The sequence below is a fragment of the Chroicocephalus ridibundus genome, chromosome 14 (assembly GCF_963924245.1).
Source record: "Chroicocephalus ridibundus chromosome 14, bChrRid1.1, whole genome shotgun sequence".
In the NCBI taxonomy this organism is placed as follows: Eukaryota; Metazoa; Chordata; class Aves; order Charadriiformes; family Laridae; genus Chroicocephalus; species Chroicocephalus ridibundus.
The window spans coordinates 7,751,991-7,776,875 of NC_086297.1; the positions used below are offsets into that span (position 1 = coordinate 7,751,991).

The following is a 24,885-nucleotide window of genomic DNA, read 5'->3' on the forward strand; positions in this document are numbered from 1 at the left end:
AAAATCCGATTTCACGGTTTATTGTCCAAAGAGGCCTCTGGAAGCTGTCTCTGGTCTGATCAGTGTGAATGGAAGCTGAAAACTATGTACATAATGAGAATATTTAGACAGATTTAATCCTTCTCTTGAGAATTGCTTGTCTGTTCAGCATCTTTATTGCTACTCCAAAATTTCACACCTAAGTGTGACTGCAAAGTCTTCAGAGACCACTGGGCCCCTTGTCTGAACAAATGGTTATCTTGCTTCTTGTTTGTAAATTGCCTTGGAAAATAAAGGCTTGCAAACCAAATAAGTGAAGGCAAGAGCAGGAAGTACTGAAATAGTCTTTTGCTCCTGTCCCATCACTTGCTGCTAATATTTGCCTCCTCTTTGGGACTGTCAGAGTCCTGGGTGACCCATGAACTTTGCCGTGCTGTTCCACGCCTGTGAGGGCATGACCATGCACAGCAAATCGGATGGAAGAAAGGCGTCTGTTAGATGGCCCAGCGACCTTGTTGAAGGCAAGCACTGATTGCAGTTAAAGCGGATCAATGGCTTTCTGTCTTCGCTTCAGATCTGTCACCACGCTGTCATGTCCTCGACAGCTGAAGTGACTCCTGAGTCCCTTGGCTGTTTCGATGGCAATGCTAAGGACAGGGTCAAGTTTTCTCTCTGCACTGAATTCACACTTCAATGCAGTTGCTCTATGATGGCTTCTGTAAGGTCAGCTGGACATCTTCTGTGTAGGCTGCAGGGAAGAGGCAGCGGCTTTAAGTTTCAGATCTCTCATCATAACACTTTCATGTCTTTCTGTTCCAGTGATGTAGGAATGTGACATGATAGTCCCTGTTTCTAGAAAGCAGATACTGAGATAAATAAGAGATTAAATCCTGGGGATCAGCAGCCATGGAGTGTGTCTGATCCAAAATGTATTCATGACCTGGCAAATGGTGCTTGTCTTCTGCACCGGGGCAGCCGTTGTAGCTAAAACCTCTACTCTCTTCTCAGCCCTCCTCTTCTGGCAGTTTGGGACATGGTGTCTTCCCGTGATGGAAAGGAAATGGCTTAAATTCTCAGAGGGAGCCGTACGCCTTTCAGAGGAGGCACTGGCACAGGTACTCTTGGTAGCCTGGCTCAGTAGCACGTCAAAGCTACCAGGTGCATCTGTTCTGTCTGAGTCTCTGTTGGTTTTTTAGCTGATTGGGAAAGGGACGCGGCATCCGCTTTTGCCGGTTCACAGATGCTGCAGTATCGCAGGCAGCCCAGCGGGTGCAGGCCGAGCAAAGATGGGAGCGCAGATGGTTTAATGGAGATAATCCCAGTTGGAAACGTGCTTGTGCAGTGAATAAAATGAGCGGGCTTGCAGGCGCTTACTGTGCCTCTTCAGGAGGGGACAATGTCACCCCAGCCTGACGCTCTGATCAGAATACCCAGCGACCAGAGCGGGGCCGGGCTGCGGACACGGGAGGCTGTGCAGGGGGTGAGGAGGTAGTCTGAGGACACGTACAATTGCTCAGTGCCAGCAGAACTTAATCGGCAAATGTGAAGGCTGAACTGATAAGTGTTGATGTAGATCCCGTCTGCCTCGGCGTGGTGCTGCCTTCCCGGCCCTCTTTGGCTGTAGGCTGGAGCGTCGTGCTCTGTGCTGCCGATGTACGTGCTCTGCTTCCCTCCTCAGCATTTCTCCTTTCTGACTGTGCCGCAAGTGTGTGTGCACCTTCTGCTCGGGGTAAAGGTATCTGTGATTTTATTTTTTTTTTTAGTGTCAAAGTGGACCATTCAGATACATTTACCTGCACTAGAGCAGTTTTATCAGCTTGTTCAGTGCATGAGACTCTAGTGGCCTCTCTTGTCTGTTATTGCCTTCTGGCCTCTGTGGGCTTCATAGGTTTTTTTGTTTTATTTTTTACCTCCCAGCAGTGATATGAGGGGAGCCCTCGTGGCAGTACTTGAACATCCATGCTTGATCTAAGCTGTCTCTTGCCAACTGGGAGCTGGAGAAACAGAGCTGGAGTGGTGCTGCAAGCAGAGTGCTTCTTCCAAGGACACCTGGGTTTGCTCCGCTTGTTCCCTATGCAGCAAGTGCTTTTCCTCTGCCCTGCCTTCCTCAGCTGTGCCCTGCAGCAGCATCTGGTAATAAATGGGTCACAGCTGCTGTCTCCTGGATATTTATTCTTACAGGTCTTAGTGTCTACAGACCTTGAGAACCAGCGGTGGGGAAGGTAGCAGCTTCAGTGGGAGGTGTCTGGAGCAAGGAGGGATGGTTTCACAGCACATTGGTCAAAAAGGTTTGGGGTGCCTGCTCTGGGCTCCCAGGGTGAACCAGGGGAAAGGAAGAAAAGCTAATGGAAGTTTACCTTGCTGGTGTGAAGTCATCATCTTGTTTAAATAAATTGCTTAAAACTGTAGCATTGCTAAGTTCCAGGTTATCCCAGTTTACATTAAGGATGCAGCAGGACTGGGGTACTATTAGCATATCCCATAAGAAGTTATTCATGGTAAGACCTTCTTGCCAAAGGTGTTGTGTTATAACCCCTACCACAAATGCTCTGGTGTGTTTTATTATGATACAGAAATAGAAAAAAATGTACAAAAAAGGCAGCTGCTACTTCTATGCGTAGATGCAGTTCTGAAAACCTTCAAAATAGGTAAAAGCCTCTCAAGGGTCCAGAATATTATGCCATTTCTGTATGTACAGGCACCTGGGTTTTGAGCCGTTGCTGTGGCAGGAGAGGAATTAGTACTGCATTAAGCATAAATATCACTAGCCCTAACTGTTTGTTACAGGTGCCTCTGAAATACAGCTTTGCTTGGCCAAAAGCCCGGTCTCAGGGGCTGATTGGAGTCTTCTCATGCCTCATCTAGTCAGCTTCCAAAAAGTAAGGTCAGTTAAGTTGCTGCTTTGCTCTGAAGTGGTTGAAGAAGGACAGGAGCCAAGTTAATTTAAAATAAATGGTGTCTGGGTGTGGGACAGGAAGGCAATTCTTAGCTTTTTTATTGTGAACTAATAAGGTTGAAATTGGCACACAGCCTTGTTAATATGGCATAAATCCTGCCTCCTTCCTCCTGGTCCATTCCTCTTCTATGGACTTGTCAATAAATTCTTTCAATTGCTCACTCGTCATATGCCTGTGACAGATAAACTAGCTCTTTCGGAGTTTCCCACACCCCTCGTGTTCCCTAATGCAAAGGGAACTTCAGATAATAACTGGCCTTGTGAATAAGAGGCTTTTCTGACCTGGGCGGAGGAGAGGCAGGAGTGCAGTGTTGTGAAAGTGGGATGTAAACTTGTTGTACTGGTGACCTAAAAGCTGGAGTTCAGCTTCTGGTGTGTGATTTTTCTTGCTTTCCTTGTAACTGGTTGCATTTTGAGTAAAAGAAACATCAGCCAAAAGGCGAGCCTCCCTGCTGCTACAGCTGGGCAGGAGAGTCAGCCTTTGGTACAATAGTGAAGCAACTGAGAGACCATGGATTGAAGCAGCTAAGTTTAAAGGATTAGTTTGTCTCTTTTCACAGGAAAATCAATAGTGCAGGGGACTGGAATATGTTTTCTGCACAGAGCTGTCGGTTCACTTCACAATGAGAAGTGGTTTTTGGCTTAAGTGGAGCTTGGGTTGTGCTGTCACTTGGACACTGAGCTTTTTCAAAGGGCAAATCCTTCCCCCCTTGCCACCTCCAGCTGGCTGGAAGGGCTGTGTGGAAGGGAAGGATGCTGTGCTGCTGGTTGTACACCTGGCCAGATGTGCTGCAGGTGTTACCGGCCCTTAAGAGAAGCAAGGTGGTTGGTGTGGTGGTTAGAGCCCACTGGTGAGCTCAGATGCACTTGGCTTCCCTATAGATGAGTGTCCTGCACACTTTAATGCTTGGTTTGTCTTATGTGATGATGGATGGTGGGCATGAACCTTGGAAGCAAGCCATCTAAACAAATTGGGCAAAGAAGTGATTCTAGATATATCTCCGCTCTTGTGTGCTTCCTGTGGGTGTGCACTCACCAACGCTGTTTATTGGGCTCAAACTACAGCCTCTGCTGCCTAGCAGAGCCACCCTGGCAAGGCTGAGAGGTCGTGCTGCTGCATTTCCTAAATAAAGCTGTCCTTTGGAGTGTGCTCACTTAGGCAGCAAGGCACCAAAGCTGACACTGTTTTCTCTTGATATTGGAGACCAAGAGGGCAGGTGTCAGAACCGATATTGGTTTGTGATCACCCATGCACTACACAAGTTGTAGAGGTTTAAAGCCCTTTAAAATTCCTTTCTTGGACTAGACTGTTCCAGCAGACTCACAGATCTTTCATTTTTTGGGACACTTTTGTAGAAAATAAGTAATAAATGCATTTCCCCTGTGCAGTGTTATTTTGTGCGGTGGTAGTGACAGCACCCTTGAAACCAGAATTGGAGAAGACCCATTAAGTCAGCTAAGCACTCCCCTGGGAGATGCAATACAAGCCTTTTTTTCAACAGCCTATTTTCCAGTATTTTGTTCAGTGGTTCAACACCAGTTGTTGGGGTTTTTGTTTGTTTGTTTTCTTTTAAACAGAGGTCTGGCCTTGCTGCCTGCCTGATTCACATCAGCTTTTTCACCAAGCAAGACAGCAGTCTTGATCTTGAAGTTATCATTAGTTCCTTAATATACAGGTAGAAAGTACCAGGGCTGCGGAACTGTGCAGTTTTGCCGCTCTGAACATTACCAGAGGCTGTGGAGAAAAGAGCTCTGAACAGACGGGTATCTCTTTATATTCCTAAATAAGTCTGCAACTTCTTAACATCCTCCTAAATTGCACTTTATGTCTGGGTGAGATCACTGACGCTTTTGTCCAAAAATGTGGATTTTCAGACTACATCAGCAAATCCCACACGTGGCTCATGCTTCTGTAAGCAGGACTATAAATACAAATAATGCAGCTGGGATTTATCTTGTAAGTTGGATCGGTATAATGCTCTCAGGCAGAGCTGATCTCTGAAGCCTGTTGCACCAATTTGGTGTGTGCTGTAGGGGGAAGGCAAAGAGGAGCAAGCAGACTCCCCGCTCGCCCCAGGCACCGAGCCTTTATCCCTTGCTTTTGCGCTGCTGCGAAGTAGTTACACAGCGTGGAACGTTTTCTTTTCCTTCAGGCAGCTTCTGCCTGACACAGTGATCGGGATAATGCTGTCCCTGAAACTACCTCCAGGCAGCTGAAGAGCCCTGTGAAACTCAACTGAGAAGTTTGTAGCGGGGGGGAAGAGGAAAAATAATGGCTCAGTGGTGGAAGGCGTTGTTCGTGTTGTGGTAGACAAGGGGTTAGTGGCCTTCAGGAACAGTCATCCTTGCTGAACCCAAGTACCTCCTAACCCTGGCAGTTTGTAGCTTGATATGTTTGCAGGGCCCACTGTGCATCCATGTCACGCTGGTCCATCTCTCCCTTGCTTTATGCTGTCTGAGCCAGGGGCTTTTGTAGTCAATGTAAATATTGTTGTAGTTGCCAATACCCTGCCAGGAGAGGCTATGAATATGCAAGAATTTTGAGCAGTGTCTGTGTATGATGTTTATGCCTTCACACTTTGTTGGAGGGAACTCATTAATCTCTTGTACCATGCTAATAAATTGGGGAGGCAAGGGATGACTCCTCAAGGTTACCTAGTGTCGGGAAGGAGGAAGGCTCCTGTTTCATAGCCTGTGGGAGGTCAAAGCAAGCTGGTGCGGGGGGGTACAGCCAGATCTGGCTCTGCAGCTCCTCTGCTGTCCTTCCAAGTATCACAAACCAACCATTCAGCTCTCCTGCATCTATCCACTTTGCTGCTTCCCTCCTGCTTGTTCAAATGCAATTAGGAGATGCAGAATAAGGGGGAGCCAGGGGTCAAGGAGGCGGTAAAGTGATTACAAGATGCTGCAAATGGCTGTGCCATAAATACTCCAATGATGAAAAATTAGATGCCAGTCACCTCGGGGTTATTGCTGGCCTCCATCTTTCTCTTGTGAAAAATGATAATGGAAGTATATTTACCCCGGAGAGTGCAAGCTTGCCGCTGGCTGTGATCCTGCACACCCCAGGTGTGCCAGGGACTGCAATCCTCGCACCGAATGACTTTCTGAAAACATTTTGTGCCCAGATTTCTTCACTTCAGGAGGAGGCAGAACTGGTTTTCCGGGGTGTTCTTTCCAAAGTGGAAAGTTCCTGGTGCTCGTAGATAGGCCAGCTCCAGAAACAGACTGTGGCCCTAAGTCAGGGTGGGGAGAGGAGAGCAGCACCCCCTGGTACTGCCTTGCCATCCATGTGCTGCCTCTGCCTTGACCTCCCAGAGCTACGTGTAGAGGCTGCTCAGTTGCCGGCTGGTCCTTGGTGTGTTGAACGCCCAGCAAGATCATAGCTTGCAAGGACATTAGCTGGGACAAGTATACTCGTTTGCTGGATGGGCAGTCAAAATCAAAAGCTGGTGCTGAATTAGAGCCTTTGCAAATATCTAGATCATATTCAGATCCGCTAAAGTCAGTAGCTTTGGGGATACAGGTGCTTCTTTCCATCTCTTGCAGAAGGTCTTCCACGTTGGAAGAAACACTGGAAGTGCTGTGGCACAGGAACCATGATAAGCCTGTCCAGCTTACAGGGTAGTGTGGGTGCGGGTGGGTGAAATGCCGCTTGCTTCGCTGTCAAAAACCAGCCTGGCAGCAGCTGAGGTCTTAGTTCTTGGAGGATACCTCCTCCCTGCCTTAAGGTACTGGGGAGAAAGGTGGGTGAGGGCTCCTTGGTGCCAGCAATCTGCTTCCTGTGAGTTATGACTGTAAGCCTCTGCCAGGTGTCCCGAGAGCGGCACGTTAATTACTGGAGCTGCTGTGGCAGCAGATGCCTGCTGTACTCAAAGCGTAACTGCCCTTGTTTCTTTATCTATAAATATTCCTTGTGGGATGTCTGGCGGTTGCATCCTCCCTCCGTTGTGACTTCCTGACTCTACAGGGGATCTGGAGGTTAAAATCCCTCTTGCCTCTCAACTTTTTTGAGCAATCCTTGTTCTGTGGCTGGTTTATCTCTTTTCAGCCAACTTTTAAGAGCTTCATAATTGCTTGTCTGCTCATAACTTGCTGCCTATCAGCACAGCCCCTGCTGCAGTTCTGCCTCCAGCCTTGAGAGGCTGTGGATCTTCAGCTTTGTTATTAATTTTATTTATTTTTTTTCCCTAGCTCTCTAAAAAGCTCCTTCCTGAACAATCAGGCTCCTTTCATGTATTTATATTTGTACTGTCCACTGCAAGGGGTAAAGCTCTACCAACGAAAGCTTGGATTGCCGCCCTCACTGATGTGCCATCTGGCTCTCTAGCTTGAGATATGAGCTCATACGGGAGAAATGTGGCCTTGTCACCCTAGCGAAGGGGAGGAGAGATGGCAGAGGGGGCACCGTGTTGCTCGAGACCCTTTTCCCTTGATGTGTTTTAGCTGAAAAGTACTGAAGCCCTGGCATGAACAACTGGAGCCTGCTGCGTAGCAGTTGTCACAACTCAAAGTGGGTGCAGAGGCTGCAGGTAGGTGTTGGTGTAGCTGCAAGTAGCTCTGAAATGTTACAAAGCTCTGCTTTCTTTATCTAGGAGTCCCAAACGGGAGTGGGGAAAGCACCTTGCATTTAATATTTCTCTCCAAAGTCAGCGCTAAAAATTCCCTGAGGATGTGAATAGCAACACCAATTAATAAGAAACTACTCTACTGAAGACGATAGGTCTGGTTCAAGCTTCCAGCCTGGGATAAAACCTCTGACCTGTGTCAATGCTGGTAAATCAAGTTTTGTTTTTTGTTGGTTTTTTTTTTTTCTACATGTCTCTTTAGACACACTCTAGAGGAGAGTACCTCAGGTGGGAACAGAGCAGCCAGTCCCTGGATCTCCTAACATCTTGTTGGATCTCTGTACTTGCACAGACTGGTTTTATTGTACTGTTTTGTCTGTCCCTTTTAGCACTTACCTGGGTTCTGAAATAGCTCTGAGCTCAGGGACATCTTGCAGAAGCAGAACGGGTGTCAGAATTGCCACTCCTGACAGTGTGTGTGAAATGTCTGCTTTTTCCTACCGTGCTCAAGGAGACTTTCCTTGTGTCTGAGCACTGACTCAAACAAAGCTTCCTCTGGGAGGTGCTCATTCAGTAGAGCTTGCATCTCCCTGCCGGTATCCAGCTTTGCTGTGGGAATGCTGCATACCCGCAGTCCTGTATAAAGCACTCAGCTTCCCAGCCAAGGTGTCAGAGCCTACCAAGGACAGGGATTTAGTTTGTTAAACTGGTAACTTTCTTTTTAAATGTCAGCTTGCTCCCCGTGACAGTAGGGTTATTTGCTGCCCTGTCCTTTGGGGGGGAGGTACTACTGCTCAACAGTTGTGAAATCTTAACATCAATATCTTCAGAGGTGGAGCTGATACTACCCTGAAATAAAGTTTGTGTGGGATGTTGGTGCCCCTTCTATCAAGGAGAAGCAAAAGCCTCCAAGGAAGGATTTGGTTTGAAGTGAATTCTGGTTCTGAATGAGGGTGAGGAAGGCTGGGAGGAGGACGGAAAGGAAAGGGTGGTTGGGGCCTCAGCCCAAAGGGAGATATTTAAGGAGATAACACTACAACATCTCTTTACCATATTAAAACTTGAGGGGTCCTTGCCCTGATATCTGAGACTTATTAACTTCACATTGGTATGATAGCCCTGTGCCACACAAATGCATTTATTCAAAAGCTCCCAAACTGTTTTTGCTCTGCTCCTGGAGTAGTTGCTGCATTTAACAAGGTTAATCTTCATGATCTCACTTTTGTTCAGGTAAATACCCTGCTTCTACTCCGCTATCTGAAGGTTTCCGGGCTCTGAATCAACAAGAAACAGTAGCTACTGTTTTTAATTCACTACTCAGCAAGCACCAAAGACAGATGCAATTCTTACAGATGAGTTTGTGGAGCATGAAAACAAGCAAGTTCTGATGACAGTTATGAATGAAGCTGGCTTTCAGATGGTCCTTTTGCAAATGTATGCAGGCACTAGCCATAATGCTGTAACTACTGCATCTAATACATGTATCAGCTACGTTTGGGATGCTAATTGCGCTTCCTGAGCTGTATTGGCTTTTTCTGTAAAAGCTGCGTGCTGGGAAGCAGGTGAAAGCTATTGAACTGTACTGGTTCAGAGTGATAGATGGACCCTTCAGGTCAATAAAGGACCTGTTTAGTCAGTACGGCCCTCTGACTGGCTGAAAGACTCTTGGCATTAGCTGGCCATCACGGAGTGGTTGAGAGCTCTCTTGGTGGTCCTCTTGGCTGAAACTAAGCTGATAAAACCAGCCAGATGTCCTATTAACGCTTGATCTTACTTTTGCTTTTTTAAGATAAGCCAATAAACAAGGTTATGTAACCAAGTTTTAACATAAGAGCTTTAATAAAATATACTTTTAGAAATATCTAAATATATATAAAAATATATTCCGGGCATGGTAAGCCCCAGCTAGTTTCCCCGGTGGCAAGAAGACTGGAGTTGACCAGCCTACTTTTCACTTTGAAATACTAAGAGCTGACAGGCGCAGAGGCTGGGAAAGTGGTGGCAGCTGAGTTGCCGGCTCAGAGAAGCTCCCAAACCTTGGTGCCTGTGCTGTTGTGGCTTGGCTTGGTGGGAGGAATGGATTTGAAGACCATCCCAGGAGTTGAGCAAGCTGGCGTGCTGCTTGTGGCTCCTGCTAGCCTGCAGGGCAGAGTGTAATTCAGGGTGACAAGCTGCTGCTCTTCCCTCTACGCTTGCTGGCTTCTAATTTTCTGACTGGAAACGTCAGTGAAAGCAAGAAAAATGCTGTTTTTCAGGGAGTCATTAATGTGCTGGATCTTCATGCTGTTTTTCAGTGTGAGAAAGGAAAGTAAAGAATTTTGAGTCTGTTGGCATTTATTTGTCGTGTTGCCTCTGCAGCAAGCCTGGCTGCTTGTCTGGCCTTTCCCATTTAATGGAGGAGCTTGGAGAGAAACTGGGGAACCACTCATAACAGCCAGTCTGTGCAAAAACAGAGAAGATTTCTCTCTGCCATCCTGTGAATATAAACAGCAATTGATAGATCTGATGTTCCTTCTTAGCCAAAGGGAGGATTCCCTTACCTTGCCTAAGTTTAACAATGAATCAGCCATGTACACCTGCTTGTTTCTAATAGGAAACCACTTCATTAGTAGAAAAATCTTTAATCAAAGTAGACTATGCTTATTCTGCCTCAGATTAATTTGCTGTGGCTTAGGAATAGAACGATAAACTCCTAGAAATCATCTCAGCTGGCTCAAGAGGTGAACCAGAAAACTTGGGAGAGCTTTTTGATGTGCCGGAGCTCTGCATATTTGCTATCTATCTGGCGCGCAGTTCTCTATGTAGGTTTTGGATTGTTTGAATAGCATGTGTAATGAAGCACTTTGTAAATTATATCCCTCTAGGGGAGACTTGAGCTTGGAGAACATCAGGTGGAAAGTTTGGGTATATGTCTAAGGTGCTTATTTGGGCTTACTTTTTCCTTAGGGATAAGTTATGAAAGTAATTAACTTAATGGCTTGGAAGAGCATTTAGGTGTCTGGCACAGTGAGGTAGAGAAAGTAGGCATCCTCCCTCTAAGCATCATGGTCTCTTCTCATCCTCTTGGGGAAGTTTCTAAATAGGTTTCGTGGCCTTGGGACTCTTCTGAGGGTTGATGATGAGATTAGCTCTAATCCAGGGACTGAATCCTTGTCCCTTGTGTCCTGGTTATTGGTGAGGAACTGATCCCTCTTTCCTGACCGGTGCTGAATCCTGTGGAGCTGTACGCAATTTCACTTTGAAGTGATGTTAATCTGGCTGTTTAATGTCCTCTTCTGCCCTGCCTTCCTCTGCTCAAGCAGTCCAGTGTGCGCTGTGGCTTCCCTTCCTAAAAGTGGTTGGCACAAGTCCCTGCAGAGTGGGGCAATCTCATCTCATTCCAGGCCTTAGCATCGTTTGTATTGATCTGTGGATATCAGTCTTGGTTCGCTAATGGGCGTCAAGTGGAAAAGGTAATACACTTCTATTGCACTTGAATTCATCTCTCACTTGGTTCCTTTGGACCAGCTCCAGGATCTTGTTAAGAACAGAAGACGCTGATCATCTTCAAGGATGGGAGGGGACTCCAACCATTCAGGCACAAGGACTTGTATCTCTTCCCCATGAGCTGAGTAGTAAAGCCCACAGAGGAGGGGAAGGGTACGAGGAGTTGCTCAATGGATTTACTTGTTTAAGATGCCTTGAGCACCGGAGAATAAGTGCAGAAGTGGAGCGTAACATCCAGAAAAATTCCTTTTGCTTCATTAGCAGTTGTTTGGGGAGCACATAGGAGACGCAGGTGTTTCCAGCACCTAATGATGTTTTTCAGCAACAGAGCCCCAAATCCACTTTAACGCAGCTCTTTCCTCAGTGCTTCAGACAAACCCTAGGTTTCAGACCCAGCTGCTTCAATGCTCGGCAATCTCCTGTCAGTCCTTGCCATGGTTTGAGGTACTGTTTTGCCAATCGGTTCGGGTGCATTCTAATTTGCGGAAGACACCTGTTCCTTAATTATCACCATCCTTTGTCCGTCTCTCTTTGTTTCAGCTCTTTCTGACGCATGAGCTGTTAACGTGATTTGAAGGGAGGCCGTGTTGAGCAGTGTGTGCTTTGGGAGGGGAGGTTGAAAGAGATTAGTCACAAACTTCAGAAAAATTTTGAGTAAGAGAGTTGATGTCTACTTGGTTTGCTCTGGGTCCTTGACCTAGATCTCTCAAGTCTAAATTTTTAGTCCTTTGGGGTTTGTGCCTATCCTAGGATGGAGTGGCAGTCTGTAGAGGGCAGGAGAGCAGAGTTAAGCTCCTGATTAGAAGAAAGGAAAAAGAGGGAGAAGAGTAAAAGAGACTTGTAACCTGCTGGTTTGCTTCTGTGTTAAAACTGAAAGTGTCTCAACTATTAAGGCTGGTTTAGCTCTTAGTCTTGCCAGTTATGCCTGTGTTGTTGTATTCTGTGTGATTTCAGTGTTTCCTCCAAGGATCCTCAATTGCTTCACAAATATGAATTCTGTGCGTGCTTCCTGTCGTCCCCTCCCCCCCCCCCTTTTTTTTTTTTTTTGCAAGCAGAAAAAACAAGACTTGGTGTAAATTATGGCCTCAGGTCAGAATACGTCTTGACCGAGCGACGTGTGAAACCAAGGGTTCTCTCCTCTGGTCCCCTTCTGGGTTTACTTCAGTCATCTGAGAATACTTGTGATGCAAGGCGTTTCCAATTTGCCTTGCAGATATTCTGAAACTGTCTCAAAAAAGGTTTCTTGGGGTTGTACTAGTCTTAAAATAGCTTGGATTCTGTTCTGCCACTGACTCTGTTGGGGTCGACAGAGACCTTGAGGCTCTGTATCTGCCCTTTCGAGTCCCAGTTCTTCCCTTCTGGTGACACCTTTTTTCTGAACTGCTTTAAGAAGTCATGGAAAAGAGCAATGTGTAAATATTAATGTTGAGTATTTGTCTTTGAAAATCCTTTTGGGATGCTCAGATTTGTACTGTGCGTGCTGTGGCTTTCTAGATACTGCTTGCTTACAGCTTTTGGACCCGTTAGTATATTGCTAGCCTGTGCCGTCCCATGGATCGCAGGCAGGGCTCTCTTCTGTAACACCCATTTTGTCTTCCTGTGACAAGTAGCTTCTCCGAGTTCACATTCAGACCTCGGTCAAGATCTGTTGTCTTCCTGCAGTAGAGCCTTTCCTTTTCTCTGGGCTAGGTAGATCTCTGAGTGTCACTCAGTGTCTCTCGATATACAACTAAGAGGGCAGTGAAGAAAGATCTCTTCTCATTGACAGTGTCTTTAATTTCCTACACCACGTGAAGCTCATTCTTATGAGTATCTCTGATTTTTTTTGTTTCCCCCCCTCACTTTGCACAGGTTTTCAGCTTCCAAGTCAACAGCTTAACTGTTATGCTGTAAAACAAGCAACATCAAGTGTGGGGAAAAAATGTTCCAGGCGGACCTGGCTCCATTGCTGTTCAGCCTGAGACACCCCAAAGCTACCCCATCAATGTTAATGCGAGGAGACTGGTCACAGCTATTGCTATCCAGACCTAAACTGAGCATGTATCTGGACAAAGAGGCCACAGTTTAATATTTAATGTTCCATAAAGCTGCACTGAGAGCTTTTACTGAAATGTGTCAGTAAAGGCATGCCGCAGCAGTGATAGCAAGTGTCTGAGAGCCAAGAGGATCCTGTGCTCTACTCCTGCCCGAGGCATGTTCTCTGATACCAAGCAGCTTGCTTGACCCCCTGTGTCTCGGCCAACTTAGCTGTAAAATTAAGCAACAAAGAAAGCTCCATGACAGACAGTCGTGTCTGGAGGTGAACTTTCAAGGCAAGATTTGCTTTACTGATAAATTTGTCTTGCTGGCAGAATTTCTGGATTTTAATCTAATGTGTGTTTTTATTGTCCTTCCAGGCAGCATTCACTCTCCTCCTGGGTCCTTTCACCTTCTTCAATGTGCAGAAGACCAAGTACCTTCAAATCATGACATCCCTCATGAGATGGATAGGTGAGTCTTGGCAGGGTCTTGGCCACCCCTTTACCATAGATGGGATCTGAGTCATGTTACCAATAGTTATTTTTTTGGAGGTTTTTTTTGCAAGATATTCTTGTTTGGAAGCAAGCACTTGCAAAAACAACCTCTTTGGGGAGTATTGTCCAGGCCTGATACATCTTTGAGGAAAAGGATTTTTGTTCTAGGATGAAATTTTTGATTAAAACAAATTGTTCTCAATCAGACATGAGCTGGTAGATGAAGTTTTAATCTGGTTTGCCTGAGAGGCAGAAAGGATTTGGAAGAGTCTCCTGGGGGGGGGCGCAGAGCGGGTGGCAGCTAACTGTGATACCTACCAGTTGGTGTTCAGCAGTAAATTTCTCATTCTCTCAGCATGTGTACAACAGATTTTGAGCAATCTTTGTTTTGATCTGAGAAGAAAAGGCACTTCTGTCAGACTTTCCACCCTTAGTTTCATCATCTGTTTGCATTTTTTTTTTCCTGGGTCTTGCTCTAGCTTAAGATGTGCTGCATTGGAAACCCCCAAACCAACACGTGTTGTCCTTGGGAAGCCCTGATCTCGTGAGCTCTCTCCAAAATCTTACTGCCAAGAACTTCTGGGAAGACAGATAATTCCCTTAAGGGAAATTAGACATACTTACTTTTTCTTGTGCCTTTGCAGTGGCTTTGTCATCCAAAGATGCATCTGGCTTGTATGGGTACATGCCCTTAAAGGCTGAGGAGTGTTATGGAGGCTTAAGTTGAGGTTTGTCTTGTTTTGTGTAACCTAGACGGAGTAACTGATACTCAGGGCCAACAGAGAGGGTATTACAGCACCAGTAGCATTTCCGCAGGTTAACAGTCTCCTGGTTCGTGGTTCCATTCAAACACAGAATCAGCTCTGTTTATACCCATCACTGACCTGGAATAGGAAGAAAAGCTGATTCTCAGGCTATTTCCCACTGCACACACACACTTGACCTGACTTCAGTTGTGTATAGTCCCTTTTCTGTGAGTTCAAAGGCCTGTGATCCTTTTGGAAGTGGCTGACGGTCACTGCAGAGGAATAGAGATCCTCTGTTCTGTAGGACATCTGAGATGGGGTTAGGCAGTCGTCACCCAGGAAAATGAGGTTGGATTTTAAGCCCTCAAGTCTCAGATGCTGAACAGCTTGAGTTAACAAATCCTAACCTCAGATGGTGTTGAAATCCTGAATGTCTGTTTTTTCCCTTTTGTTGTCTGAACACGTGAAAGGCTTGAAAGCCCCCATGTTCTTCAGAGAAAGAGGTTATCTCATTAAGGGTTATTAAAGGAAGCTTTTTTGGGGTGGTTTTAGTTTTCGTTGTGTGGTTTTTTGTTTTTTTTTTTTTTTAAAGTAATCTTTGCTCAGCTCACTGGCCTGTTTCCAATCACCCTGCCTCCTCTTTTCTGGTAAAGACATCAGTCAGACCTCATCCTGTCTTTCTGACAACCTGACGTCTGCCTGATCTGCCATTGGTTTCCCTTTAGCCGGCACCTTCCAGTATGAAGATTGCTAAACCTTGGCGTGAAGGCAGAACTGCTTCACTTTTTTTCATCGCTTGATGGAGAGGGACAAAGGCAGTGTTTGGAGAAGTGTAGGGGAAATTCATGCTTTAGGCTGATTGATTCCTGCGTCAGCACGCTGGGGAACAGCTGCCCCAGATAATGATATTTAATGACCCTGACAGCACCTCAGTGCCTACTTAGAGCAACGGATTCCGTATGTGTACAATGAGGGATAGATTTATTAGGAAAGATGATTTATCAAACAGCCATGTGATACAGGGAACAGAGAAAAGCTCTTGCTGCAAATTCCGGGATAAGGATGAATCCCATACTGCTGAGGTTTATCAAGCTGACTTCTCCCATGTCCTCACACCACCGCTGTCCCCTCTTCCGAAAGCAGGTCTGAGAGTTGAAGCGTGGTTTGGTCTTTTGGTGGTGCTTAGAAAGCTTAGATCCCAAAGAATGGTCTCGGCTGGTATTTTGTGGTCTCCTGAACTCTTCCTGTCTGAATGCCAATGGCCAGATGTGGACTCTGTCCTGCTATAATCTCTGCTTTTTCGTTATCTTCCTTTAGTTGATTTTAGCCCTGTGGTGCTGAAGGTTGTTCTCCTTCCACAAAGTGCTCTGAGCAGCGAAGCTGAACCCTGGAGCTGCCAGCCTACCTCTTTGTTGTGCTGGCTGAAAACTTCCCACACAGACAGTGGCTTATTCAGCTCACCTGTGTCTGCTGGCCCGGTGTGGATGGGGAAGCTGACCCATGCTCTGCATCGTGACTTGAAAAAATATCAATCCTATTTGAGCTGGGAGGCCAGGACAGGATTTGCAGCATGCCTACCGCAGGACCCACTGTATACCCTTTTCCCCAGCTCCATGAAAAGTCCCTGGATTTTGGAGCAGCAGTGGCTGCTGTAAAGCTGCACTGCCCCAGGTGTACTGGCGATTCAGATGACAGTGGCTGAGAGGATGGTTCTTGGCAGCAGGGAGAGCTAGCTGTGTGTGAAGGTCATTTCTGCTGGTGTTTGTAACAGTGTCAGCCTTGCCTTTGAAAGTTACTTTCCCTCTTTCTCCTGATCTAAGTGATAATCAAATGTCACTAGCCTCTTTCCAGAGCCCCGTGCTCGTCACAAGCAGCACATCAGCTAACAAAGCCTACAGCGGTCTCTTTCCACACCTTGTGGAGAAGAAAAATTTAGTTCTGTCACTGACAAAATACAGTCTTAAACACTGGAATCTGAACTGGAAATTAAAAATGGGACAGTTAAAGAACATGGAGATGCAGCAGGGATCACCCTTCATCTGGCTGTGTCTTTCCTCCCAGGGTAAGGGACTAGCCAGGACAGGTACCTCTGAAGTGTCTAAAAGGAGAAAGTTGAAGGAGGAGCCTGCAAGCCCAAGTACCGTACTGCTAGACAGCCCAGACAGATGGGCTCTCTTTGTCTGGGCCTGCTGAACACAGAGAGCTCATCTGGAAACAAGGCTGGCATGGTGAAGCGTTTCCCTGTCAGGACCGATAGAGGCACAGAGGGTGGATCTGCGTCTCCAGGTGGAGTGGGGCTGAAGGCAGAGAGGGCTTCCAGAGCCGTTGAGCTGTTGGCAGCCTTCTCAAGAGTAACAGCTTACATGTTTGGCTCCAAAACTGATTGCCATCTCACGTGGGTGTGCGCCAGTGGTTAAATTCAGTGCAGCAGTTGGAGCTTGAACTGCTGGCCTTATCTGTGCTTAGAGATCTCTGTTCCCTGGGAGCTGGTGGGTGTGTAAGGGTTTGCCTGCACAAGCTCTTGTCCCTTTCCCAACTGCAGATCTCCTCAGCCTGCTTTGTCAGCCCTCTCCAGCATGTGCCCAGACTGCCTTGGGAGAGTGAGCACAGCCACCCTAATGGGTGCTACAGGGAGCCTGTCATCTGTGCTTCCCTGGAGAAAGGGCTAGTTGGGAAAAATCACATGTTTTAAATCCTGGTAACAGTGCCTAATGGTAATGGTGCCCTGATTTGAGTTAGGGCTAAAACCTTGCTGGCTCACTCAGCTCTTGAGCAATGCTACTAAGAGCAGAGGCAGGGCCCAGACTGGGTGACCAGGTAAGTACGTCAGCAAGACGAATTGTGCCCTTGGGATGGGGAGGGTTCCTTCCCCAAAGTGTAACCCCTCCCTTCCACCTCAGCCTTGCAGGTATGGAGCTGTTACTAGCCCAAGTCCTATAACGTTTTGGAGCCTGTTTCCACGTCTCCTGTTCTCAGAACAGTGCATCTCCTGCAGAAGACTAAACCAACTAAGCCATCAATAAATTACAGCTGTTGGTATTCCAATTCTGCTGTTTGGACTTCAGGCTTTTTTTGCCTGGAGGGTTTAAATCTGTGGTGACAATGGATTGCTCCCTAAAGAGACTTGAATATCTAACTGGTTTTTTTCCCTTCCTTTCTCCAATCCTGATCAAGTGGGTGGTGTTAGGGGTGAGCTGCTGGAGGGCACAACACAGCAAAAGGCACTAAGCCAGGCAAGTCTGATGCACTTCTCAAAGCAGAGGGGACACAGGTTGCTCGGGCACAGCCCTACCTCTTTATTATTGGATAATATTGGATAATAACTGTCTAGCAGCGTCATGGGAAAGGATATGGATTAAGAAAGATAACAAAAGGACAGGGCTTGGTGGAGCTCAGCAGCAAACATTGGGCTATTGTGTATTAAGCAGCTAACCCGATTAATTGCAGCCTGTTACAGCCTGAGATGCCCAGCTCTATAGGTGGGGACTGTTGGCTTTAAAGACATTGGTAGCACGATTATCACTGCTGTTATTGAATAGTCTCTGGCAAATGTTTCCAGATAGCTCCCACGTGGGACATTTGCTCTATGTGCTGCTCTTGATGCTATGTGGTAGTTATTAGAAAGTATTGTATTTTAATAAAGAGACATTTTATAGAGGAATAAACTTCTAGGTTTGGTTGCTGCAGGCTCAGTTCTCTCTCCCTGCAGCACCGTCAGATCACACCACATCTATTCAAGTAACTGCAGCCCTTGAGACAGAGCATTCCCAACCGTGCCCAAACTATGATCTCACAATTATATGCGCAGAAATAAAATCTCTCCCCTAGCTCTTTCCCCTGGCCAGGAAGATGGAGGGAAAAAGGACAAGAATAGCCAAGAAGTCTGTGTTAAGCTCTAATTTCTCCATCCCTTCCCCTTCCAGAGTACTTGGTAGAAGGCTTTTAGGGACGAAGCTAGGAAAGGACTCTTCACAAGCATGCTGGTGAGGCTGACTTTCCATATCTACTGATTTCTCTGGTAGTTCTGCTCTCTCCACCAGAATCCTGCTCTTTACAGAACTCCCCAGCACTTCTCTGCAGAGAACTGCTCTCAGACCGTCTCGCTTTGTGAGCAGGTTTCAGCTGCTGTAGTGACTGTGGCTGCCACCCTTAGCAGGCTGATCCAGCCGTGCTGGAGTTGATTCAGTGCAGAAACCCAGAACCATTCTGCAACGTCCTTCCAGCTGCAGAGACAGGGAATTACAGCAGAGGCTGATATACGAGGGGGGGACAATTATCAGAAGTTCTGTGTTTCCAGTCTCCTGCAGAGGGATTAGTCTGCCAGTGTCCACAGTCTTCAAGGTGGCCTCTTCTCTGCATCAAAAACGGAGCTTTTGGCAGACAGCGTAAGGAGGGACCAGTTCGATCTCTGTCCCTTTCCTTTTGCAAGGCATAAGGCAGTGGCAAGGAAGAGGGATTTGGACTGTAAATCAGGACACTGTTGCATGTTCATTCTGACAAGCTTCTTCAACAAAGTTACTTCATGTTCCCGCATCCCTTTTGGAGCGGAGAAAGCTGCTGCCAGAGCCTGGGGTAAATAATTCACTAGGAGAAGTGAATATATTTATGAAGAGTTAGTTAAAAGGCTGTGCTTCTGTCATGCCTACTTTCAGAGTTGTCTGATGAGGAGCTCATTTCAGTGCTGTTTGTGGGGGGCAGTGGGGTGAAGCAGCGCCTCTGTGAGTGAAAGAGCCTTGTTAGCTTCAGATGCAGATGGAGAATGACGTGCGGTGTTGGACAGGACCACTGAGATCCTGCCTGAGGAGTTGACGTTCCTGAAAAGAGCACTTTATCCAGGCAGCAGGAGACAAACTGATGGGTCTGAGAGCTGGAGAAGGGGAGCTGAAAATGTAAGGACACATTCAGCCCTGCAAAAGGGTCTGGATGGTGGTGCCCACACAGGTTTTCAGGGTGGATGTATGGCATGCAACTACTCTCCTTTTGGAGTGTGAAAGGACGTGTATTGTTGGGACAAGCTGATAAAAACTTCGTTGTTTGGGCACAAGGCAGGATGGGGAAGATGTGTCTAAGGCTGCAAAGCATCTGGATTTCATGGGACATGGGTGCTCTGCAGTCAGTGCCTTCCAAACCATGCACAACCCTAGCACAGGCTCATGGTGACACCAAAGTATGTTTTATTCCTTTCTCACGCAAGAGTAAATTCTCACATGGAGAGAGGAGTGACAGTCAAAGCTAATAGACCAAGTCAACAGCAGAGCTCAGAGCTGAGTCCCGGCTGCAGAGGCTTTATGGTGCTTCTGCCAAAGGTGACCGGAGGAGAGAGGACAATAAACTATGCGGGTAATTTTCCACCAGAAGCAAACAAGCCTCGCTGGCTGCTCTTTCCTTCCCATATGTTGAGATAAAGCATCCGTGGTAAACACCAGAGTGCAGAACTGTTTTGCTCCCTGTGAACTGTTACTGGTGTGCAGATGTCTGCGGAGCCCAGCTGATGCCGGCTGAGAAGGGGCAGCTCCACTGGTTTCACAGCAGGAGTTGTTATACAGTAGGGGAGGCTACTTGTAAATCTTGGTTATTGCGTAGCAAACCCTGCCCTAGACGATGAAGAAAAGCCAGGAAATAATGCCTTTACGGTAGAGAAACCCTGCTGAACCACTTTCAACAGCCAAAAAAAATCCTGGTGGTGCTTTTTAGTAAAGTTTCCCTTTGTGAACAAAACAGGCTCTGCGTGGTCTGAGGCCAGGGCAGCAGTGGCGTCTGAGACGGTTGCAGCAGGAGCTAGGCAAACCTGGCAGAGTGGGTGAGATGGCAGGGCAACTGGAGGTGCCCGAGAGGCTTTTCCTTGCCTACTGGCATCGCACTTCTGTGTTCCTAGTGTGTCCAACACATGGCTATGCTTCTCCTGCTCTGTGAGCAACAGACCCCTGCCACATAGACCCTGCCTTAGGCTTTGGGGCAGGGAGGATAACACTATCCCTGCAAGTCCCTGCTCTCCATTAGAGGAAGGAGCCACACTGATGTCCCACAACTTCTGCTCATACCTTTCTTCTGGGAAGTAATTTCCCTTCTTTTCTTCTGACATCTCCCTCCAGAGAATTGCTGTCTTCTATGAACATATCCATCTTGCTTCCTCACAGTCTCTGCTCTCGTAAATCTTTCATTTTCCTAGAGACGGTGTTTTAGGCTCTGTCATTACCAAAGCTGATCCTTAACTACTCCAGCTCCCACATCTGATGGAGCAAACCTGGTTTTCATGTTACCTCTTTACTGACATTTCATATAGAAACCTCCTCTGAAGGCTGGAGAAATTTATCAGTTGCTGCTCTGGAGTTTACAGAGAGCTGGAGGTCACAAACAAGTGACAGGATGTAGCTTCTGCAGGAAAAACTGGGTAACTGAGTCTTGAATTTAAGAATCAATGTCTTAATTTCAGGTACTTTGTTCTGTCAGCATGGTGAAACCCAGCCGTGCTTTAATACTTCAAATGCCCCAGCATCCGTAATGCCTGGCAGTTCCGGAGTTGCAGTGGGCTCTTAAACTTGCTCAAAACACTGATAGAAGGCAGCTGGCTCTGAGGGGGGGCACCAGCATCCTGGAAAGACATCAGTAATGCAATAGACAACACAAGTGTTGGGTAGGGATGCGGAAGGTAAGACTGTCCTGACATGATGCTGTGCTGCTCAGTATGTACAGAGCAGATGCTCTTGCTTTTATGTCCTCTGTCTTGAAAGAGCTGCCTAACGTTAAACTAAATGAGATCTGTTCCTCTGTTTAGGAGTGGTCTGCTGTGTTTCAGCTGGATGGGAAGATCAGGATCAAAGTTAAGGTGGGGAGAGATCTTCCTCCTTCCAAAGAGAATAGGCTCAGGAAGCTCATGAAAACATCTTCCTCTTGGAATCCATCATGCCACCTAATGTATGAAAAGGGAAGCAAGTGGCATGAGTTTTGAAAGGGTGATTCATTATCATTATTTCCTGGCATATTGATTCTCCGCTTCGACAAGAAAGCTCTGTCACACCGTCAGCCGGCAGTGACGGATGGTCCTGCCGCAAATGTGTCAGCAGCGCAACGCAGCGCCTGCTTAAACAAATGGCTGTGGTGGGGGTAGGGGAGCAGCCAGGCGTGGGCTGCTCTGCTGATGGCGGGCGGCTGTGGCTGCACCCCGCTGCCTCGCTGGGTCCGTGGAAGGGATGATAGGCCGGTACGGTGATGTTCTCGCCAGGCTTTCCTCATGGAAGGAGGAATGAGAGTAGGGACAGAGTTGGAGATAATGTGGCTCGAGGTCATTCTTCCTTTGTCTCTACCTTTCTGACCCTTAACATACAGGTGGTTGTCATGTAACGTTTGTTCTGTTCTGTTTTTTTCCCCAGTAACCCTTTTTCTCATTCCTGCTTTGCGGCTCTCTGCCCCCATGCTTTCTAGAGCCAGTAAGACCACCCTTGTTTAAACTGGGACCGATGCTTTGAAGGTTGAAGTTCACTGTTGAACCTGGGAGGCAACATCTGTCTCTGGCCCCCCTTTGGGATCACAGGGAGGTTATCCAACACCATGGTTCTGCAGAACCTCACTTCAGAGCTTGCTTCCCCCTTGCCAAGCCACCTCTTTCTGAATTCCATGACAGCACATCTCTCTCCTCCCAGTTTCCCAGTGTGGCTCAACTCAGAGTCTTCTCCATTGTTTTCTACATGCCAATATAGAGACAGATGTGGGCCAGTAGGTGAAACATCTCAAAAGCATAGTGTCTTGCCAGGATGCAAGAGGGTGTTAAGCCAGAAACTTATTCTGAGCACCAGTAATTCTTCCAGAAACCTACCACAATGGAGGAGGGGGGGGGGCGAAATGTGTTTCAGCCTTGGACAGCTTTTTGGTTTGGTTTTTTTTTTTTTTTTTTGCAATGGTCTGTCTGCAGAGAGATGAAGCTCATGTACAAACCAGCATTTGTCACTTACAAATGTGTTTGCTCTGACTCTGCAAAACAATCCTTAAACTTAGAATGGCTAAAATTATCTTCACTTCTCTGCAGCTCTGTTAAGCTTCTATCAAAGCTCACAAAAATGTATTTTTTAATATCCCCAGACTCCCATATTTTCCCAAAGTGTTCTTATTTGGAAGTCTGCTCATTCATATTCATCCTTCTACCTGCAAGAACCAGAGCAGTGCTGCCCTGTCTCTGCATCAACACCTCCTGAGTCGAGCAGGACAGGCAGCAGTAGCTGTCTGCAAGGTCTGCGTTGTCTGAGAAGAGCCACTGTTTGCTCCTCAGAGACGGAGAGGAGGGGTCTGTAGGGGAGGCAGTTGGACAGTGGTGATGAGATTCCTCACAACTTTTCCTTTATGGCATCCCCCCCTTTTTTTTCCCCTCAGAGCTTCACTTACCTCCTTCAGTAAAAAGGGTGCTCAAACCTCTAGAGGAGAGAAGATGAGATGAGCAGAATTGTCCTCTGTGCCTTGTTGACTACAAAGCTTCTCTGTGGTGTGTGTGTTTGGAGTGGGTCTGGCACTGTTGAAAAATCAGGACAAGCAAAACCCTTGATTGCGTTTTAGGCACTTGTATAAAACAAGGTTTAAAACAAAATCTTCATGTAACTTCTAACAACCTATGGTAGCATTGCTGTCCACCTCCCTTTGTGGCTCTGGGTGCTGTTGGTCATGGTATCTGAAGGTCTTTCCTCCCTCGAGCATGTTGCATATATCGTCTGTCCTGCATGTAAGGTAACAGATTGAGGCTTTTTTTTAGGAACCCATGTCTGACTTTGCCAGGGTCCTTGGGGTGAAGGAATGCTGTTGGACAGTTGATGTGGCAGCTGTAGGTGACTTGAAATAGTGTGGTGTGACTCTGCCTTCAGCCTGGTGTCCCGTGTAGAGGAGGACGCGAGCGGGAGCTTTGTGTGTACCTGCAGGATCCTGAGCTGCCTCTTGCCTGCTCAAAGCTGCCTGTCAGTCAGAGTCTGTCATCTTCTTTTCATCTTGATTTATCATCCAGCATAACTAGGTTTCAGAGTTTCATTTTTGGGCTTGCCTCCTCCCAGGGACAGGCAGATAAATCTGGCATGCAAATGTTTTAGCTCTCCGGTTCCAGGAGTGAGAGACTCTTCTGCCGCAGGGAGTGAGAGAAAACACAACCGTTGGGACAGGGCTGCTGTTGCCTTCTCTGGGGCTGGAACTGCGCAGGGAAGGTTTCCAGTTTAGCCAGCACCGCTACTCTCGAGGATCATGCATCTGCAGAGCACCCATGCTGGGGCAGGAGGAGCACAGCTTGCCTTGTTGGGAACAGTATCAGTTTAGATCTTAGTGTTGGATCATCGCTTCTTGTAACTTTTAATAACATTTAATTTCTGAAAGAAATATATAAGGAAAAACAAAAGTTAAGAATTCTATCTGCTTAAGTGAAAGACTTCTATCCATCAATTAGGGAATCCACAGGAATTCTGTTCCTTCAGTGCCCTCTGACAGAATAGCGCTGGTGTGGAAAGCAGGGCTTTGAGCCGATGGCGAGAGTGAGTTGGGGGATGGAAATAGTTCACTCTTCACTCTGCTGAGCAGAGCAGGTGGAGATTTACTGTCGCCTGTGCAGGGGAAGAGGTGCAAGAGTCCTGCAGTTACATCTAGTCCAGATGCGGGAGCAGCTCAGGACTGGGCTGCAGAGGCTGACCCCCTCTCCAAAGCAAGAAGGCAAGGAACAGTCTCAGTGTATTTCCAGAGCTGCCTAAGCTGGTTTGTCTTATTGCTCAGAGCACCTTCTCTTCCTTGTAGCCGGTGCAAGCCTGGGGAGCGCAGCCAATGTCGCATCACCTGGAACACAGCTCTCAGGCTATCTTGCCATAGCAGATATGGCTGGCAAGCGTCTCCCCTGCAAGAGCAATGGGGGAAGAACAACAACCTTACCTGTGTTCTCAGTGCCCCTCACTTGCTGGCTTGAGTGAAGGCGAGGGGAATTGCACACCCCCAGAGCAATGAGCTGTTGCTTTCCATAGCCCTCTGTGGCTGCTTTTGGGGAAGTAAATAGAGCCCAACAGTCCCAAAGTGGCCCGGCCCTCATGGTGCCACAAAGGTGCTGTCATCTCTCCAGTCCAGTGCTCATGGATTTGCCCTGTCACTGGGAAACAGTTGGAAACGAGACATTTCCTGAGGCAGCAGGAGCTGAAATGCGGTGTGTGGCTTGGTAAGGGCTCAGCACGAAGCTGGTGTTTGCCGCGGGAAGAAAAGGAGCGTTGCTGCGAGAGGAGAAACTGGGTTTCAGAGAGCGTTGGGAGTGCGTGGGAGACAATGTTCAACTAAGGTTAATCTGGTCTCGCTGGGGACAAAAGAGGCAGTGCTTGCTAACTGGTCTGTAACTATCCCTTCCGGTCCTGTCCCTGCCAGGGTTTCCCATCTCCAGCTGCCCGTGTCAGGCAGAGCAGTACTGGGCACAGAGTAAGCCCCGTCTCGTTGTCACCCCACTGTGAGCCTGCCCAGCTCACAGTGCCGGTGGCCAGCCTCCTGCGGGCTTGGCAACAGGACTGTGCGCTGCTCTGTTTAATTCCTCTGTATTTATATTTATGACATTCAAAGTTCTCTATAGTGGTAGTCTCAGCGTTTTGTTATTTTTTTCATTACCTGATAACTCAAGGATCTGCTCCGATGCCTCAAAACAGTGC

The 24,885-nt window shown here is 47.2% G+C and overlaps 1 protein-coding gene across 4 annotated transcripts in view; it reads left to right on the forward strand.

Moving 5' to 3' along the window:
* Window positions 1-24,885, forward strand: part of TMEM104 (transmembrane protein 104) — a 45,889-nt gene that overhangs the window by 15,811 nt on the left and 5,193 nt on the right. For all 4 annotated transcript variants that reach the window (XM_063352254.1, XM_063352258.1, XM_063352257.1 and 1 more), the window contains exon 9: window positions 13,386-13,479. In XM_063352254.1, the coding sequence (XP_063208324.1) occupies window positions 13,386-13,479 (94 nt within the window). The remainder of the gene's footprint in view (window positions 1-13,385; window positions 13,480-24,885) is intronic.